This window comes from Ilyonectria robusta, assembly GCF_021365365.1.
Source record: "Ilyonectria robusta strain PMI_751 chromosome Unknown BGZ61scaffold_13, whole genome shotgun sequence".
Taxonomy (NCBI): Eukaryota; Fungi; Ascomycota; class Sordariomycetes; order Hypocreales; family Nectriaceae; genus Ilyonectria; species Ilyonectria robusta.
This window is the reverse complement of record NW_025764447.1, coordinates 903,686-922,978: the sequence shown is the minus strand read 5'-3', so window position 1 is coordinate 922,978 and position 19,293 is coordinate 903,686. Positions and strand designations below refer to the sequence as shown.

General features: G+C 49.8%; 6 protein-coding genes and 1 non-coding gene across 7 annotated transcripts; 3 read left to right on the top strand and 4 right to left on the bottom strand.

The window, feature by feature from the left end:
- Window positions 1–568: 568 nt before the first annotated feature.
- Window positions 569–2,790, bottom strand: BGZ61DRAFT_589653 (uncharacterized protein). The gene is made up of 6 exons (XM_046256591.1): window positions 2,516–2,790; window positions 2,177–2,388; window positions 2,062–2,116; window positions 1,783–2,002; window positions 1,593–1,732; window positions 569–1,538 (listed from the first exon to the last, which is right to left on the bottom strand). Exons 1-6 carry the CDS (start codon window positions 2,659–2,661, stop codon window positions 662–664), a joined length of 1,650 nt encoding a protein of 549 aa, XP_046102895.1. The 5' UTR covers window positions 2,662–2,790; the 3' UTR covers window positions 569–661.
- Window positions 2,791–3,059: 269 nt separating this feature from the next.
- Window positions 3,060–4,491, top strand: BGZ61DRAFT_519172 (uncharacterized protein; the record flags this gene model as incomplete). Its single annotated transcript, XM_046252387.1, has 4 exons — window positions 3,060–3,080; window positions 3,140–3,601; window positions 3,677–3,899; window positions 3,947–4,491. The coding sequence occupies 4 exons, from the start codon at window positions 3,060–3,062 to the stop codon at window positions 4,114–4,116; spliced, it is 876 nt and encodes a 291-aa protein (XP_046102894.1). The 3' UTR covers window positions 4,117–4,491.
- Window positions 4,492–4,829: 338 nt separating this feature from the next.
- On the top strand, window positions 4,830–6,578 carry BGZ61DRAFT_52986 (uncharacterized protein). Its single transcript, XM_046253470.1, has 7 exons — window positions 4,830–4,962; window positions 5,015–5,059; window positions 5,117–5,164; window positions 5,217–5,686; window positions 5,742–6,159; window positions 6,213–6,286; window positions 6,342–6,578. Exons 1-7 carry the CDS (start codon window positions 4,909–4,911, stop codon window positions 6,421–6,423), a joined length of 1,191 nt encoding a protein of 396 aa, XP_046102893.1. The 5' UTR covers window positions 4,830–4,908; the 3' UTR covers window positions 6,424–6,578.
- BGZ61DRAFT_t132 lies at window positions 6,567–6,670 on the top strand. The gene has a single exon. It is a non-coding gene; the product is annotated as a tRNA-Met (tRNA).
- Window positions 6,671–9,157: 2,487 nt separating this feature from the next.
- Window positions 9,158–13,571, bottom strand: BGZ61DRAFT_589650 (uncharacterized protein; the record flags this gene model as incomplete). The annotated part of the gene is made up of 7 exons (XM_046256590.1): window positions 13,475–13,571; window positions 13,391–13,405; window positions 13,192–13,341; window positions 12,523–13,142; window positions 12,143–12,455; window positions 11,456–12,090; window positions 9,158–9,586 (listed from the first exon to the last, which is right to left on the bottom strand). Exons 1-7 carry the CDS (start codon window positions 13,521–13,523, stop codon window positions 9,158–9,160), a joined length of 2,211 nt encoding a protein of 736 aa, XP_046102892.1. The 5' UTR covers window positions 13,524–13,571.
- A 549-nt stretch (window positions 13,572–14,120) lies between these two features.
- Window positions 14,121–15,898, bottom strand: BGZ61DRAFT_479606 (general substrate transporter; the record flags this gene model as incomplete). The annotated part of the gene is made up of 3 exons (XM_046249117.1): window positions 14,121–14,518; window positions 14,580–15,653; window positions 15,709–15,898. The coding sequence occupies 3 exons, from the start codon at window positions 15,896–15,898 to the stop codon at window positions 14,121–14,123; spliced, it is 1,662 nt and encodes a 553-aa protein (XP_046102891.1).
- Window positions 15,899–17,004: 1,106 nt separating this feature from the next.
- BGZ61DRAFT_355217 (cytochrome P450) lies at window positions 17,005–18,567 on the bottom strand (the record flags this gene model as incomplete). The annotated part of the gene is made up of 1 exon (XM_046240690.1): window positions 17,005–18,567. The coding sequence occupies one exon, from the start codon at window positions 18,565–18,567 to the stop codon at window positions 17,005–17,007; it is 1,563 nt and encodes a 520-aa protein (XP_046102890.1).
- Between the last annotated feature and the right edge of the window lie 726 nt (window positions 18,568–19,293).

The window sequence follows — 19,293 nt, the reverse complement described above, 5'->3', positions numbered from 1 at the left end:
CTTTATTAATATTGGTTCAAGGGTGTTTTCTCCTATATCCCCACTGTACGGCAAGTATATGCCCGACTAGTCATTGGAGTGAACGACTACGGGTAGGTTAGTTCAAGTAGCACTCTAGAATGGAAGAGATTACGGACACCGTCCTCCAATACAATAAAATACCAGCCGCATCGAGTTGGTCCATTTATTCTTAGCCTTAAAGAACACAACCTAACCCCATGACGGACTTTGGTGATGTTTTAGAGCCATCACAGGGGGGTAGAGGAACTACGGCACTGCGTCAACCACTGATCACAAATTTAATTTAGCTCGCATGTTCGAGCTCCGAGACAAGTCCGCGGATGTTCGAGCTCTGAGACAAGTCCGCGGATGTGCGAGCATCCACCGCCATAGTGTTGCCCTTGTCAGCTTTATTAGGCTTCCTTGCGCCCTGTAAGCAGCAGATTTTAGGGAGCCTGTCATGTGTAATACCGGCCTTCATTACAATGTGTATTAGCTGATGGATCATCCAACTTTTCCCATAGCAGTCAATGAGATAGCACAGCGTCAGACATGAGCGCTCATTAAATAGGGTCCTTAGATGAGTAATTTTTATATTTTGAAGCCACCCAAACTGTCTGCCGTTTACATTTGAAAACAACTCCGACAAAATTGGCTCAGTTTACCGTCTCGTTAATCGCAGGACCGCGCGGTTCCAAACCGCCTCTGCCACATCGTCGTGACGGAAGCCATCAGGCCAGACAATCGATGCCAATCGCTCTTTTGCTTTAGCCCACGCAGTAACTCCCGTTTTCAGGATCCACGTCCCGATCAAATGTTCAAAATACGGCTGGAGGGTCTGCACCATTTCTTGTGTGCATTTATGATGCCTCGCAAGGCTAAATGCTCCCAAGAAAGCCCTCCAAAGCCAGAAGTCTGAGGCCACTGTATTTCCAGACTCCTCCATGTAGTCGAGTCGGTCCAGGTCGTGCTTGAGAATGAGCAGCACCCGTCGATGAAGCCTGGGTTCCAATGGCTGACCAGCGTTCCACAACACCAGTACTGACTGGAGATAAAGACTTGTGGCTGAAAATACTCCCGACCAGGAGGCCATCATGTAGTCTGAAGCATTGGATACCATCATGATTTTGCCAGAGTGGGACATGGATTGCGAATGTGAGTTGACAAAAGCAAGCAGCATTCTAGTAGGTGCGCCCTCGAGCCAAACTTGATCCAGAGGCTCTCCATTTCCAGACGGGGAGACACAGTCTCGTCTTCGACTAAGAACCACCATTTTTGTCATCTGCCGCAAAGTCTCAATTATGGGAAGTCCGTCAATGTCTTGGAACACCGTTCGCGGCGGAGGCGGGCTGAAAAAGGCAGGGAACAGAGTCATCGCCTTCAGCCTCGTTTCTAAACCGCCAATCTCTTCCAAATGCCACTTATGCATGAGTGACTCAACCTCGAAGGGTTCAAGCTTAGCGTTAGTTCCCAAGGGGTCTATTGTGTCGATAATATCCTTCAGTCGGCTTTTGACGCCGTGTATAAAGGTGTATGACCTGTCAATTTAGTCAATCAATGCGGCTGTAGTGAGAAGGGGAGATTCAGCTGACAGCATGAAGTATCTGTGGGCAAGTTCATCTTCAACGCCAAGTTCGGGCCGGTTTCGGATAGTAACAGGCTTATGGAGGTCCATGAACCTTGTGAGACCGTCAAGATGGGTCTCAGCAGTTGCCAGATCGCCCAGGCCGCACTACGCAGTGTTAATAACTCTGAAAGTTGAGATCATTGCGTGGTTCTTGCCTCTGTAAATGCGAGTGTGGATATCTCTCTTATACACACCGCAACCATCTTCGGTTGGAGGGATTTCAGCCATCCGTTGACAAGGCGCATGGCTTCAACTTTGTGGAAGAAGAATGTCGACTCATAGTTTCGCAGTTGGCCTGAGTGCCACGCATAATGCAATCCTGCAATGAGAAGAGTATTACGGAGTGCATCTGGGCTTTGAACCGCAAGGGATAGACTGAATCAAGTGGTTAGCAAATACAACCTACCAGGAGAGGGGGCAGAGAGAATACGTACCATTGACTCTGTTTATTTGTTAAGCCGTGGCCAATTGGGTTTTCCAACTGTGAAACTACATTGAGCACAATATCAACGACTCTGTGATCCTGCGCGTAGAGAGGTAGTTACTCACAGTACTGCAAAAGCTCGGATGACCTGAACGGCATGCCGTTTGGGAGGCAATGAAATGGGTCCACTTTAGAAGACAGCACAATGGGCATGCTTGACGTGTGAGGCGCCGCCCAAGGTTGTTGCTCGCCTGGTAGCCACTTCTTCCGACGTTCGCGAAGAGGGAGCCCCATGATAGGATATTCGCAGGGTCGGTCTGTATTCACACAATTGGCACTAGGAGCAGGACGGTTAGCGACATCCGTCACCCCACGGCAGCTGAAGATTGCGTCCCCCGCAAGACGAATGGGCTGCAGGGAAGGCGGCTATTTGGCCAAAAAGGGAAATATCGGGGCTGACGGACCAGATAGGCCGATTCTCATCGCATTTAAGATGTTTCTGTCTGCAGGTGAGACATCCAGTCCGACTCCGGGAGTAGGGTTTTCGGGGCCTCAGCGTCACGCTCACGTCTGCGACCCTTGCTGCTGGTGTGGACGAACTGAGCGTCATTTTCAGTCGGTGAGCAATTCAAGGGAGACTAAAGAGCCGGGATAGCCGGAGTCTTGAAGAAGGTGGCGCTGGCCGATTGAATATCTGGGGAACACGCGGTGGTGGACACGCGATATTTCTCAATTTCAGGGGATCGTCGACGGTCGACGCTAAAAACCTCCCACCGGTTGCTACGTCAGAGACACGGACCATGAAGTAGACTAGGCCTCTTTTGGACGAATACTCGGCATCCTGGATTGGCGAGGCCATCGTCATGTTGGATAAGAGTCTGGTGTCAAATTGCTATTTAATGCTCAAGATATCCAGCCAATTTGTGCGTCAGACATCAGCTTTGCCCCTTTCATTATTCTAAGAAAGACTTCCTCCAACCATTTGTTCAAGCATCGACCACAGAAGCCATGTTCAACGGACATTCGGTGGTGAGTTTACGGCCCGATCTCTTATCCCGGGATACCGTGCTTAAATAATTGGTAAATAGAAGCTACACAGTGAGCCCTATGAGGCCATTTCTCCCCTTCGGCCCGAGTTGGCACAGACGGGAAAGACGGTCTTGGTCTGCGGCGGCTCTACCGGCATCGGTCATGCCATTGCCAGAAACTTTTGTGAAGCTGGTGCATCCAAGGTCGTCATCCTAGGTCGCCGGTCCGAGGTTCTACAGGAATCTGCTTCCAAACTTCACGAGGCTTACCCCAATACTGAAGTTATCGGCCAAACATGCGACATCTTCAACCGAGCGGAGGCGCAAGCCGTCTACGACAAGTTTGAAAAGGATTTCATCACTTTCGATGTCCTCATTTTGAATGCAGTGCATCAGCCGGAGCTTAAAACTATTCTGGATCAGGGTACTGACAGGCTCTGGCAAGACTTCGAGGCGAACGTACGAGCTCCGTTGTACTTGGTCGAGAGGTTTTACAAGCAACCCAACCACTCCGGACAAAAGGTACCGTCACTGATCAGCTACTACGCGGTCATTTGTATACTTCTTGAGGACTGACAGTAGGCGCCATGGACCTAGTATTGCGTATATGTCTCAACACAAGACATTCATTGTTGGGACAGCGCTCCCCAGATGCCGGGGTACCAGCTGACCAAAAACTCGTTCACCTGTGTACTCCAACAAATCGCACGCGACACTCCATCGGATGCGATGCAAGTGCTCAGTTTCCATCCTTCTATTGTATTCACAGAAGCGGCAGCGAAAGCAGGGTACACTAGGGACACTCTGCCTTGGACTGATGGTATGCCTCACTACCCTAGTAAGGTGCAGCTTTGCTAAATATATTAGAAAACTTACCTGGTCAATTCGCTGTCTGGGCCGCATCGTCGGAGGCTCGGTTTCTCCATGGCCGCTTTGTTTGGTCAACCTGGGATGTGAATGACTTGGCTTCGAGCAAGATCAAGGCTGAGCTTGAGGCAGACCCGTGGCTGCTGAAGGTCGGAGTGAAAGGTCTTTAGACAGTCGACCAACAAATGCTAGCGATCACAACTTGAGCTCGTTGGAAAATCAATCGCTTTGTCATCTCCGTTCTCGCTCTTTGTTCTAAACGTGGCTTAATTTAGCAGAGACTTTTCAACCCCTCAATGGTTTGCCGTTCCTTGAGGCGAATGATTTGTAATGCCCTCCACATTCCGACCAGCTCGGCAGATGAAGTCGGGACCACTATTTCAAGCTACCCTAGAGTCACCGGCACTTTGGTCGGGAGTTGAGGCGGGGATAAATTGGCAGGACCAGTCTGGGAAACGAATATTATGTGTATAAATTTTAGGATATGGTTGTCAAATTAGAGGGAATCTGAAAAGGGAGTATGGTGTAATTCCGTCGCGATCTTGCTGTGACGTTAAAATTCTTGAGTTGACGCGCGTCATGCCGTGATAACCAGCAAATCGGACGAGCACCATCTGAAGACCAGGCTCGGCAATATCGGATTTAATCACCAATCGAAGAAACAATTATAAATATCCCGATGATTTCACATTTTATTATGCTCGAAAATGACGGAATCTTCTGTCCAAAAGACACAGCAACCAAAGGGCCGACCGCGGCAAAGACCGAACTCGGCCCCCGTGTCGGACCTCCGTAAATCCGTAAATCCGGATATCCGCAGGGGACATAAAAAGCCTCCACAGAGCGACTACAGGAGAAGCTGCATTGGGATCCTTCTATTTTTGGGATTTTGGTCGTTTTATTTTGTTAAATTAAGACAAACTACCCCGTTACCCCACAAAGACGATAATTTACACATCAACATGGCCGTGCCACTCAAAAATGTCGTTGTTCTGGGCGGCTCGTATGTCGGGCTGGTGGGTTCTGAGATTCCCCATTTTCAGTGCGACCGCTAACCAGTATTTGCAGGCAGCGGTGAAAGAGCTGACGGCTGCTCTGCCCAAGACTCATCGGGTAATTTCATCACCCATACAGGACTCACTAAAACGGAATTCTAATATTGAGCTACAGGTACTCCTGGTAGAGCCGCACAGCCATTTCCACCATCTGTTCGCGTTTGTGGGTCGTTCTGATGAGGCAGTCTTGGCATGCATTCTGACTGACCCCACAGCCCCGATTTGCGATCTTGCCAAGCCATGAGCACAAGGCCTTCATTCCCTATTCTGGGGCATTCGCCTCTGCCTCAGACCCGTCACAGCATGCCGTGATTCGGGCCCGCGCTATATCTCTCGCGTCGGACCATGTTGTCCTCGACAGAGACTGGCAAGGGTCTAACAAGGTCCCATTCGAGTATGCTGTTGTCACGACGGGTACGCGTCTCTCGCCTCCTGGCTCCATGGAACATGACGAAAAGCCCTTATCGATCAACTACTTTAAGGCGTATCAACAAGGAGTCAAGAACGCCAAGGCCATTGTCATTGTGGGCGGTGGAGCTGTGGGTGTGCAAATGGCCACAGACCTGAAGGAAATCTACCCAGAGAAGAGCGTGACTCTGGTCCACTCACGAGACCGAATAATGCAGCTCTATCACCCTAAGATGGATCAAATTATCAGAGACCGCTTCACAGAGCTCGGAGTGAGGTAAGCATCGTCGAAACGGTCTACAATGTCGATAGAACTAACCTGCCTATACCAGCGTGATCACTGGCACTCGTGCAGTTGTCCCTCCGGGTGGCTTCCCTAACGATGGATCCAACTTTGAGCTGGAATTGAAGGACGGCCGCAAGGTTCCGACCGACTTTGTTATTGCTGCCACAGGCCAGACCCCGAACACCCAGTTCCTGGAGACACTTGAGCCATCCCCTGACAGTTCACTCATCAACCCCACGAATGGATTTATCAATGTCCTCCCAACTTTACAGTTCAAGGACCCTAAGTACCCCAACTTCTTTGCCGCCGGCGATATTGCCGACAGCGGAGCTCATAAAGCCGCTCGTCCCGGTGCGGGACAAGCCCGAGTCGTCGCTGACAACATTCTTGCCATGATTGCTGGCCGCCAACCTAGCGAACATATCACCGTGACACCTCCAGCTATTCATCTTACCCTGGGCCTGGTAAGAAAAGTTTCTCACAACATACAAAGATAAAAGACTAATTGCGTGAACAGACGAAGAACATGATCTTCCGGAACCCTGATACCAAGAGTGGCGCCACGGAGCCTGTTATCACCTGGAGGGACGAGTAAGTTCCTTAATTGGAAAGGATGAACTTGAAACAAATTACTAACCGAATTTAGTGGAGTAGCAGACATGGGAATCACCGGCGTTTGGGAAAGGCGGGGTGTGAAGGTGAACAGGTCCGAAGAGTATCATCTTTAAGGAGGATTTGCATTATCTAGTGGGGATAGAGGCGTATAATTAGAAACAGCGTAGAAGATTCTGACTGAAGCTATAAAGCCAGTCGAAAAAACTAGCGTAGACAGAAAATCCGGAAAGGGATTAGCACTTCATCCAGTGCCTTCGTCGGTGTGGCTCAGTTGGTTAGAGCGTTGGTCTCATAGAACATATGACTTGGCCATAGGTCAGGGACATCCAAAGGTCGAGAGTTCGAGCCTCTCCACCGACAGTTCTTTTTGTTTCCTCGATGTGGGAGCCGTTGTTTGCATCTGCTGTGTTTTGATGGTGTAAGATGCAGTTGCTGAGTGAGACTCACGTGCCGAATAATAGGTCGGTTCGTTTCGATCGGCCCGAATTTGATTCAACCTTTTTGTTATATTCGTTCCAATTGCACGCCTCCCTTGGTTGTGGAGGGTCACATCAACTAGTTAATATCAACAGTTCTTTACGTCCTCTCTATTGTGTGAGTGAAGGAACTGCGAACGCTGTTGCTAAACATGTCAGGTAAGTAATGAGCTATGATCGCACCATGAATTTGGGGATTGAACCTTTTATCGTGCTGTTGTAGTTTTAGCTTCTGGCGCAAACAAACCAATTGTTCAAGAAAATCTGCTACAGGGCGACCATGGATGGGTGTGAGATACTTTGCGAATTCCGGGCCTCACACAGTTGGTCAGTAGACTATCCAATGCCACAAGGGTGGCTTCACCTGCGCTTTGAGTATGAATGAGAAACGCTTATTTATATACGTTAGTTGTAACTTGCAAGCTGAAGGCTTTCCCATTGAGTCCAGATTACCAAGAGGCAGCCGTACCGTCTTAAGATTAACACAACAGTAACTGGGTCAGCGTTGGTAGAGTTGCCTCCAAACATAAACAAGAGATAGTTTGGCTGGCTTTATGATATAAGGTTTATTTATATAAGGACCCTATTTATTAGGTGCTGATGTGTGATATTACGTGAGGGTTAGGATTGTCCACGATACCGCCTTTAGGGAGTCAGTCTCAGGGTCAACAATCGCTTACTTTTCCATATGCAACAACATTATAAGTTACTATTCCATTCTAGTGCAAGTTTTCATTTATAATCGCTCTTTGAAGGCTTGGTGTCTTCGCCCATCATGCCTTGCGACTCGTCAGCTTACGACCTACCTAATTAACTTATCCTCTAGCACCCCGGTATCCACTCCGCTCAGTTGTATAAAACTGCTAGAGTTGCCTAGCTCGATTTTGATAAATTCCAGCACTTGAAACTGCCGCTTCGGTCATGCAATTACTCCTGTACGATTATGGTGCGTACAATACTAAACCCCGGGCTTAAAATCAGGTTGTGCTCCTCCTCCAAGCACATACGACCATAGCTCTTAGAAAATACGGGATCCCGTCCGCTCTCCCTTAGTCAAGCTGAGAAGCGGCGAATTAGTACTCGGGTCGGTGACGACCGGGGAATCCTCGCTGTTGTATGTTTTTTGTTCCTTTTTACTCCATAGCTGGTCTTGAATCTTTCAGGTTCCTTCCCCAAAGCTTATTATGGGGCATATTGGGGTGAAATAATCTTTACAATCAGCATGAACTATTGGAAGCGGCTTTATTTTTGGCAGACACTCTATTCTCACCTCCTTCTGGCAAGGTTTATATTACTACAAGAAAAACTGTTTCATCAGACACTTCTAATAGCATAAATCAATCATACAAATTTCATGGCTGATAAATCGGGACACTCGCCGGAGACGGCAGAGGACCGGACGTTACATCAGCCCAGCATCATGGCACCACCGGTCTCAGCACGGGCTCATGTTTGAGGTATAGCTGGCTGTCGCGGGTTTCGACTGGAAACCAGTCTCATTCTAGGGGACCGCCGCATATCTAACAGCCCCTACCGGGCCTTTGGACGGCTTAAGAAAGAAGATTCTAACATAAAGAGAGAGGGGAAAATAGGATCGGGCTACCCGCATGTTGAACACACCCAGTGTAAAACGGAAATAACATCTTCTGATGTATGCAGAGACGTCCTGGGTTGAAGAGACGTGGTAGCTACGAAACAGGGTAGGTTTTCATCTGGATTCTTGTCCAGCACGCCATTCCCTACTACATAAACAGAATTGATTCAGATAGCGAAGAATCAGCTAGCTCGTAAGTAGCATTAAATAATAGCTAGAGGGGAGAGAATAATAGTCCTTAGCTAACTATTTAAAACTATTGCTAATTGCACTAAAGAAACTAGTGTCTTTATTATACTGACAATGAGCTGAACTAACCTGGACGCAGCCCTTCCTACAACCTGATGTCTTTCTAATATGACTTTGGGCATTCTTTTTTTGAAGATACTGAAGGCGCATAGGTGCCTCAAGGGAATTATCCCCACCTCTGATGCCAGGTTCCTGTATGTCACAGTCGTCGATCCAGAAGCCCGAATATAGCATGTGTCCCTATTTACTAAAATTACTGTCAGCGCTGCCGGAACTCGCCGCGAGTTCCCTATAAGCATATTGGCAGCCTGATTGATCTGCGCGAGCTTCAGTCTTACGGGGTGGCGTGTAGGTTACGCGCTTGTGGCTGCGGTAGGAAGCACAGGAATCATGTGGTACGATTGATCTGACTTGCTAACTAAAGCGGTGGTGCTGCTTTCTCGGAAGGGACCGGCTGTGTCGCTAGTTGTCAAGTAAAGTAATCAGGCGTAATTATGGACTCTCGGTGATCCTGGAGAAGCACCTCTATCACTCTTCGAACAAGATGTCGACCAAACGGTCGACTTTGCCAAGGTCTAGCTCATGCTCCTCCAGAAATTCAAGCAACTGGGCCCTGATTGATCTTTTGCGCCGAGCGGCGGGAGGGTCGGCGTCCATCATGTTGATCATTGTACGCACGAGCTCTATGCCGGGATCGTGGATATTTGCAAGTCCTTGAGTCAGGACCATTTTAGTGGCCTCGAGGCGGTCGTCGTCTTCGTCTAGGTACTCTTGCAAGTCGCTGATAACAAGTTCGTCTATGCGCATTCCAGTGTCCTGAACGATGCCGTCCGGACCGACCTGGCCATCGAAGGCGTAGCGCTCTCGTATTGCTTGGCCAAGAAAGCCTTGGTCGAGGGCCTCAAAATATCGCTGTACTGCGCCGCGGTCCCGCGCGATTCGTACGAGGTCGGTATTCTAGTTCCAGTTGGATACATCGGTGAAGCATAAATCCAAATCCTCTGGGATACGCATGCCTCAGACTGTCTTTCGGGAGCGATTAATCTTGGCGAATGTTCGAAAAGGTTGGATAATAGTTGTATGACAGTTAGCCTCTCTATTCTAGAATTACGACGGACGGCCTGAGGTGATGTACCTGGGACTCTTGTTGGTAGCAGGAATGGAAGATTAGCTTAATCTTATTACATACGGCATGTTGGCTGTGATAGGCGAATGGATCGCCCGAGGTGACGTGGCTGGGAATATTGTGATAGCAAGGGTTGAAGTTTCGCTTAACAGTATTCCAGTGGAGATATTTGTTGTGATAGACGGCTGACGCGTGGTGACGTGGCTGGGATTGCTAGTTTTTATAGACTGGTGGATGACCTGAGGTGACGCGGCTGGGAATCTCGTTGTAACAGATCTGAAGGGTTCGGTTAAACTTATTGCATTCAAGATGTTGGTTGTTATTCTACTGAAGTCTGGAAGTGAATATCCTATCGGCCGACGAGCAGCTCCGCTTGTAACTTGTCAATTAACTCTATGAGGGTAATTTGGACCGAGGCCCTCTCGGGCTCAGCCGTGCTTCTCTACAAGAGCCCAGACTACCCCTGAGGGACTTCCGGAAGCCTCCAGTACGGACCGGTGCCTGGGTCTACAGTAAGAACGTACTGCATACAATACTGGACAGTAGAGGCTATGAGAGGCGGCTTGAAGTTTGTTTAAATATCTTATAGTTACTTTCTAATTTTGGATCTCAATCCAAACCTTCCAATACTTTACTATTGTATTTTGCGCGTTCTTGCCGATCTACTCAGAGTAAGTGACTATGATGACGCCCCTTTTCACTCTTCTCAAGCTGTTTCTAGGTGCTACACTATTAGTGCACTTGACAGTTCCTCCAGAGCAGTAGGTGATTCTTCTACACTACAAGGATCCTGTGGGTGGGCGTGGTTGTTTTGGCTGACCAGGCAACTTCGCCTTTTGTTACAGCAGAAATTGAAAAACGGTATAGAAAGAGCTGCTATGCCTGGGTAATTATATTCTAACTTGGACTCTTATTTTGAGACCAATGGTGGAAAGGTACATCGGGTATAGCACGGCGGCTTATGCATTTGAAATGTGCCTTTGTACTTTTCGGTTCTCGGTTTGAGAACTAGCAGATCAGGGCCTTATGGACGCCTAGCTAGCGAAACAGCCTACCTCCCTACCATTTGTCTAATATTTGGAATCTCTTAATAGTTCGAACGTCAATGACAGCCCGAGTTATCCTAAGCTGCTGTGGTACACTAGGTAGGTATTATTTGTACGTCTGAGATATATCGTACCAGTTGCAGTTGGCGAGTGCCTTTTCCCCCTCTTTTTTTCAGGATGGGAGTCTTACATCTCAACTTTACAGGAGACGCTAATTGTGAACCGATGGACTACATGTCCCATACTATTTGTAGCTCTCATAATTTGGGATTAGTAGACCTCCGATTTAGACATGTGCGTTGTGGTACGATTGGTTAGATCTATGATTTTAAGAATTGATGGTCGTTATAGTCTGGGTGCGAAACTTGAGTGGTGGAGTTTTATTTATTGATATTCCTCAACTCACCCTTTTCAAGTATTCCGTGCTCTATGTTCATTCCATGCTGTTTGAAGCGCATCAACTGCTGTGCTTGTAGGCCAAGCATGCTGGCTTTCCAACGTGGTCAGGACGTTTATTATCGCTGCTTGCTCCCCGGCGTCATGGAAGTACTCCCCACACATGGATATACCCACACCCGCCGTGACCATTGTGGCCTGAAATTTCAGATCACCCATACCCAAGGCACATATTCGCCTGGTAGATTGCATCAGTACCTCTTCGAGAGCTTGATAGGCGGCGCTTGCACCGATGCCGATCCGCTGCAGCTTTGAGTCGTGAACCGCGAGGACGATGCGAGCTAGCTCCACATGTTGCAGAGCCATGACTTGAGAATGATTTGCGAGCCATATTGTTGGAAAGTACCGACCTTCACTGGGGTTTCTCTCTTCATAATAAAGGGGCGCGAAATGCGGCGGTGGCCTCTCGTCCCAGTTCTTCTCAAATGCTTTGAGTGCATTCCACTGCTCTGATCTTGTCCTCTTGTTCTCAACACTGAGAAAGCCCTCATCACTGAAACAAAACTTGAGGACGTGGGCACACCAGAATATAACACAATTTGTCCAATCGTGGTCGTCGAGCGTACTCGTGTCGTCGAAGTTGGCGTAATCGTCGACGGTTAAAATGGGTAATCGGAATGGCCGACGGTGGATCAGAACGGACCAAATTTCCTGCCGAAGAGCGATTAAGCATGCCGAGTGTCGTAGAGATGGCATAGATACCGCAAACATATCTCGATCCCGCGGTGGTTGGAGGGTGAGTCGCCATTGCCCGAGCGATCGGTCTTGCTGGGCCTGAAACACAGCTTGTACTGCTATCGAAAATGTTTCGCCATCGATGCCTGTGAAGTGCGCTTGAAAAGAGTCAATGGTGCATCTGCCACGCCTGGAAGAAGAAGACCTTACTATCGACCTGCTCGTGGTAGCGAAGAATGGTGATGGCTGTTAAGGCATCGTCGCTGCACGAATTAATGGGATCCGCAGAGACATCCATGAGCTCTGATATACACTTGTTGTGATAGTGTATAACCGATTCTTCAGTGAGGCCTGGGAGCTCAGTGCCGTTGTAACTTACGATGCTGTGAGGCTCGCGTCGTGACCAGATTTGGGTGAGATACCTCGCTGATGCAGTACAAATGGCATTTAGAAGCAAGGGACTATACATGGCGCGGATAGGCACCACGTTAAGATAGTGGTGGTCTCTGTCACTTGTATCAAACTGTCAAGTGGGGGAGTTAGTTCGAATTCGGGACGATTGTATCGCGAAGATGTTTTGATGGACTTACAGACGTGGCTATCGTCTCAATAAAGCAACGCACAAGACAAGCCTCCTGTAAGTTCCAGGCTAGCGGATTGCCACTGTTGGAAACACCTGGGATTGATGCCGGAGTGGCATAATCCGAAACTGAACGGGAGGGGAGGCGCTGATGGATCAGATAATTCGTCTGATATGGGGAGTCGGAGTGAGAGCTCGCATGATCTACAGAGTCTGCCAAGGAACTGTCTGGATGTGAATGCTGCCATACCGAGTGGAAATCATTGGGAAGACCGCGACTAGGCTCGAGATATGGGGGGACTGGGGTCTGATCGTAGGTAGAGGTGCTGGGCGTGGAAAACTGAGAATGACTTCCGTTATCGTCTGTACTGGCGGTGTCTTGGATATTGCATCGTTCCAAGAGCCCATCGCGAGGACTTGTATCCAGAGATTCGTCTTCATCGAGTGTAGAATGTGAAGTCGCGTTTTCGTATGGCCCTGCTTGTCCACTTCTGGAAAAGGACTGCAGCACTTCAGCGGCAGCACTCAGGCAGCTTTCCTCTGGCTCATCTATCGGGGGGGTAGGTTTTAGGGTCGTGCGATTGGAGGCGCCGTCGGATTCGTCGATGATGGAGAGGGAGTGTTGTTGCTCTGGGTTTTGTCAGCCATCCGGTCGCGTCAAGTATCAAACCACATTTACTTTGGCTTCCAGTCTGGATCCACGTTTGATCCGGGTCAAACTTGAAGCTGTCGTGGGATGTAATCAACCTCTTTACTCGAAACTTCTTGACCATCCGCACACAGCTCGTGGATGCTTTGCTGCAGTTGGAACACGGCGTTCCGCCATCGCCTGTTTATTGTCAGCCCACTCGGGATGGCGTGGGTACGAATGAACTCACATTTCAGGTGTTTCTCTGGAGATAAGCAATCTCGGTCAGCTTGCCATGACGGAAGAGCTCAACATTCGACAGAACACGACGTACCTCTGCATTTGTCGCAAGGAACAGTACGTTTGCGGGGTTGCGGAGCCATGGCAGTATTGTGAGGAAGAAGTAAGGGTGCAGGACCCCAGAAATGGCCGATTAAGGAAGCAGTTCGCCGAGATGTCGACATGGGTGGTGCTCGTGTTTTGAATGCCTGTCGACGGGCACATCGGATTTCCACCCGATCCACAATTCCCCACAGATACAGACTAGTCAACTCCTCAGAATTTGCGTCCTCACGCTAAAGCTAGAGTGAGTTAGAGTGCCATGTTGCATTGCACAGTGTCCGGAGCTAGATTCATGTACTGGTCGTGGTGGGACTCGGGTCCTCCGCTGCTCGTGGGAAAGCACGCCACAAGGTTGCAGGTTGAAATGGATTTTCAGATCTTTTGTTCATTCGCTGTATCTAAATGGTCTCAGGATAAATAGGTAAGGATTATTGGGTTGGGTGCTGACCAGAGCTTATGGGCACAGTGAAGATATTGTTGACGGCAATACGAGAAGCTCATTCATGGACAGAAGGTTACTTGATTATCGAGAAAATGGTTATGAACACCAAGAATTGAAGAGTAGACTAGGAATTGTTATGGTAGCCTTATGTATGGTGGTGGTTAAATATCTTGAACCCAATCCAACGGCCATGTCTCTACATGGACGTAGTAGGCGCAGCAACAGCAGAAACCTGGTACTTGGGATCAGTCCAAATCTCCCGATCAATGCGTCGACGAATCTCCTCCTCTGCCACAATGTTGTTATCGCCAAAAAGTTCCGAAATCTGCTCTAGAGACTTGCCCGATGTCTCAGGAACCAAGAAGAAGGAGAAGATGGCAGCAGCAACACAGAAGACGCCAAAGAACAGGTATGTGCCCCAACCGAGCTTGATCATCATTTCAGGAACTACAACACCAATGATAAAGTTGGCAAGCCAAATCATGGCAGTGGCTGCACCGACACCCTTTGCACGCTTGGAGCTGGGGAAGACTTCTGCGGGCAGAGTCCATGCAAGAGGGCCATATGAGACAGCGTAGCAAAGAACGTAAATATCTGTTAAGACATTGTGTCAGTGAGAACTCAACCCCCTTGAGGAAAATCACAGGAAACTTACAGATCAGGGCAACACCGAACCATCCCATGGCCTGGTTATCATCCCATTTACCCTGGAATTTGGCCACAACTCCGGCCATAATCAAGTGGGGAATTGCCATGGCGATGCCTCCACCAATGGCCAACTTGCGGCGGCCAAACTGGTCGAGGAAGAGAAAGGTGGGAATACCGGCCACGAGCTGGCAGATGTTGACCATTCCGGATAAGATCAGTGCCATTTCGCTCGACTGACCGAGTGCAGCGAAGAACGTAGGGGCATAGTATACGAAGGCGTTGATGCCGGAGAATTGCTGGAAGAAGGGAATTCCCAGGGCGATGGCAGTGCGCTTGAGATACTTGGGTCGGAAAAGGTCAGCCCACTGGGCCAACTCGGCCTTGAAGCGATTGTCGGTTGGGTGTTCCAGTCGGAGAATTTCCTCCTGGAAACGAACTTCAGAGAGAATGCCCTTCCACTCTGCCTGCACACGATCATCATTGGGCGGCACTCTGCGGAGCTTGGAGAGCGACTGGAGGCTGTCGTCATCACGGCCTCTCATTGCCAGCCATCGCGGGGAGTAGGGGAAGAAGTGAATTCCTCCACCGACCAAGAGCGCCGGGACCATCTGGAGAAGGAATGGAAGACGGAATGCCCATTCCCCAGCAATCTCTCTTGTGCCGTATGTGATCCAGTAGGCGATAATGGCGCCAATGACGATGCTGATGGCCTCGAGCACGAGAAGAGATCCTCTCAGGTTTGGGGGAGCGATTTCAGAGATGTACAAGGGTGCTCCCATGGCGAGGGTTCCAACACCGACGCCACCAATAGTGCGACCGGCCACGAGAGCGGCGTAGTTGTTGGCGGCGGTTTGGATGATGGCACCGACGCAGAAGAAGCCGGTAGCCACAGTCAGCGACCACTTTCGAGAGATGCGATCAGCCAGGTAGGGAAGAAAGAGACATCCGACAAAGGCTCCGAGCTCCAACATGCCCGTCATGAAACCAACGTTGAAGCCGTAGCCAGGATGTCCCGGGGCGGTTTCGGGGAAGTACTTGTGGAACTGTTCCATAGCCAGGATGATGGAAATGACTCCCTGGTCTGTCAACGTGCAAGGTTAGCCCGGGAACCACCGCAGAGTCTCACTGTTGCATACCGTATCCAAAGGAAAATCCGCCAAACGAGGCCAGAGCGGCAGCTCCAAGCACGTATGGCGAGCGCACAATGCCACCCAGGCCATTGGAGTCGTAGGAGATGATGGCGGTTCCATGCTGGATCGGACCGTCAGCGTCCTCGACCTGACTGTCGGCCGCTTGGGAATTGTTCAGAGATTCCTTGGTCTCCATGTTGGCTGTCGCGGAGGAGGTAAGAGAGGGGAGATGAGAGTGGGATTGGATGTGCTGATTGCGAGCTGCTGTGAATTGTTGGAATGTCAAAGGCATGGTGTTGCAGTCCTTTAATAGTTTTCTGTCTAGGGACGTCATCCAAGTCTTCAGGGATGAGGTGTGCATGGCCACCTTGCCATCGGATTTCGGCCACGCCACGAACAGGCGAAAGCGTTTGCCTTCTCCGCATCCCCCACGGGGATACCTTGCCTTAGCGCTCTCCCAAGCCCCGGGGAATCTGGAGACTTCTCGATAGAGGCTGGCTGCGGGCCCCTCGTTCTCAATCTGCTTACTCTGGGAGACTGAACTTTGAGATTCCTGATTGGTTATTCAGCTCGCGCCGGCACTCTTCCCCGCGGGGAGAGGGCAGCTCGGTGGTTTCGCCGGTGTGTTTTGGCATCAATCCGGCGAAATATTGCCTCTTTTGGACAAGAGGCGGAGACGGCGTGCGTCTCTTCTGCGGGGTTTTGCATTAGACTTGGCCTGAAAGATTGGAGCCGTCATTTTAGAGGCATTTTATTGGACCGTGACCCAGTGCGGTGGCTTGAATTCAGACGGTTCGTCTTGGATAAGGCCTGGACGCTTCCAATGTGGACTTGTGATCTGGTGATAGTGGCCCATGCTCGACATGATTCATACCCAAGCTGATGGAAAGGAGATACCACCTCGGTGAATCTCGCCCGTACGGGAACTCGGAGTTGGTCGTCCAACTTCCAACAGGAAATGTTGGGCCGACTGGTCTCTATCTGAATGCCTGAAACTGGGAATACGGGACCACAGCATCCATGGCTCTTCGACAGGCATCACAGCCCACATAGAGCCATCAAGTTGGACAATGTGTTGATAACTTCGACTAATTTTAATGACATAAACTGCATGGTTCTATTCAGATGGAACATCAACAACCCCGCTACTCAGTTCATATCACTTACTGATAAATGGTAAGAGAGCAATGATCAGCAACGTGTAGTGAATTTTCATCAACCCAAGTCTAACCAAGACATTCTAGCATTTCCCACTATCATAGCCATACAAGTAACCTGCCCGTTGTGCAATATTCGACATCTCTACATAATCTCCCGTTTCCAGATCTTCACTGGCAACGCGCCACACACAATGTTGAACGCCTCAATTCGCTCCAACTCGAAATCCGGCCTGGGCAGCGCAAATTCGTAGCGGTGAACCAAGGAAGACAGAACAACAACCTGCTCGAGATAGGAAATGTTGCGCCCGATGCAACCCCGTCCTCCGGTGGAGAAGGGGATGAAGAAGGGCTCCATGCGCTTTCGTTCCTCGACATCCAGCCACCGGTTGGGATTGAAGGTGCCGGGGTCTGGGAAAATCTTGGCGTCGTGGTGCGTGGCGTACGCAGTCATGTTGACACTGGTGTCGCCGGGGATCCATTCATCGAGAATGCGTGCCCCTTCGGGAGGTGTTCGACGAGGGAGGCCAGCAGATGTGGGAGGAATGATTCGCAGACCCTCGTCGATGCAAGCGCGAAGAAAAGGCAGATCCTTGACCTTGTCGTATGGAGCAATAACTTCGTCGTCCTCAAGGACGCTGTCAACTTCCTGTCGTAGCTTGTCCAAGTGTTGCGGGTGTTTGATGAGAAGCTCCAGAATGTGCGTCAGAGCAATGGCAGTCGTGTCGGAGCCGGCGTTGATAATGGCGCCGACCTCGGCCACGACCTCGCCCCATTCCATGTCAGTAGGGTTACCGGCTTTGTCTTCCATCATGCAAGAGAAGAAGTCATCCAACTTCTCTCCAGCCTGATATCTCCGCAGACGCTCGGCTGCCAGGTGATAGAATATGTCCTCCGAAGCCGCTCCATTGTCCCAAAGCTTCTTGTACTTGCTTGGGATGGACTTGGAGAGCCATTCGATCCATGGCCAGAGTTTGAAATCCCACACGAGGACGGCCTGGACAATAGCGGTCTGGTTCATCGCATGGCGGTACCGACCCTGGTAGCGGGTGCCGTCGCGCCTCTCTGCAACAACGACGTCGGTGCCTGTGTCGAGCAAGTCCATTTCAGTAGACAGAGTAATGTAGTTGATGGCTTCAATCGTCCACAAGTTGATCCAGTGGTTGAAGTCGAGGTTGACATCGGCTGGGTCTGGGATTGTACCCTTCAACGGGAGTGTGCACTTCTGGTCAAACGCCTTGAAGAGCCTCTGCGCGGTGTACGCAACCTTGTACTCCCAGTTCTCCAGGTTCTTGAGTGCAAATGCGGCGGATAGTTGGCGTCTCTTCCGAGTGTGGTCGGCCCTATCCACAACATCGAAGAGGTGCCGATGGGTGCCAGCCATCACCACATAGTTGTTATCCTTGAGGCATTTGGTGCCATGGCCGTAGATTGCTTTGATGGCGCGAACATCGCCAAAGGACAGAGAGTTGGGGCCAATCCGCAGAATTGGCTCCCCAGTCTTCTTGTGGGCTTCGGCTAGATCTCTGGATCGAAATCCCTGTGCTGCCAAGTAGCAGTGCCTGAAGTCTGTAATGCCAGACAGTAGCGCATAGTTGGGATACTTTCGAAAACCTTTGGGGTCGTAGAAGTAGTAGACAATCGGTTTGACGATGAGGTAGGCAAATGCGACGAAGGCCACGATGCCGAAAGCCAAGTAGCCTAACATGGCGGGAAAAGTCTCAAATCTCAAGTAGATAAATCTTGAAAGAAGGACAAAAAGGCAAGGGAGGGTGATAGAAGCTTGGTTGGCACACACCATCTAATCCTCTAGGACGGGTTCTTATACATCTAAGACGGAGACTGGATATCAGAATATTTTGAGTTATTGCCTTGGAAGTCGCTTTAGGAAATAAATCCCGCCACCTTACACAGGCTCGCACAACCCCGCGGGGAAGAAAGCCGTAAGAGACGCCTTTCAGATCTGCATCTTATTTTTGGACGTGGGGTAAGATTGACGTAGCCGTGCAAAACCTGCCAGGCTAACTCCAGAAGGACAACAGTCGCCGAATTCAAGACAATCCGGGCTCTATTATCCCTCCAAAATAAAGTCTGCCATGTGGCTGCCATGGTCATCCAGACCAAATCTCAACCACTAGTCAGCTCTGCTCTAGCGAAGACCCGGCGAAAACTTTCCTAAAATGGAAAGGAGCATCGCAGACATTCCCGAGAGCGGTCGCCGAATTCGCGAGGTTCGCCATCCTCTGGTTTGGGTGTATTTCGGCGAAAGCCTTCTGGTTTGGGATTCTACTGACTCTCGGGATGCTCAACGAGTTTCTGTGAAGCAATCCGGCGTCTCTAATGTATATTTCCTATATCAAGAGGCAGGCTGACTTTCTATCTCCAAATGGTGTCACAGGTGCGCTTACCATTCTTTTTCTCATTACATACCTTG

Coding starts and splice junctions, on each gene's coding strand:
- BGZ61DRAFT_589653 (XM_046256591.1), bottom strand. CDS start 2,661: ATGACGCTCAGTTCGTCCACACCAGCAGCAAGGGTCGCAGACGTGAGC. Junction 2,389..2,515: donor GATGAGAATCGGCCTATCTG/GTCCGTCAGCCC, acceptor TCCTGCTCCTAG/TGCCAATTGTGTGAATACAG. Junction 1,539..1,592: donor GCCCACAGATACTTCATGCT/GTCAGCTGAATC, acceptor CTAAATTGACAG/GTCATACACCTTTATACACG.
- BGZ61DRAFT_52986 (XM_046253470.1), top strand. CDS start 4,909: ATGGCCGTGCCACTCAAAAATGTCGTTGTTCTGGGCGGCTCGTATGTC. Junction 5,060..5,116: donor CTCTGCCCAAGACTCATCGG/GTAATTTCATCA, acceptor ATTGAGCTACAG/GTACTCCTGGTAGAGCCGCA. Junction 6,287..6,341: donor GTTATCACCTGGAGGGACGA/GTAAGTTCCTTA, acceptor AACCGAATTTAG/TGGAGTAGCAGACATGGGAA.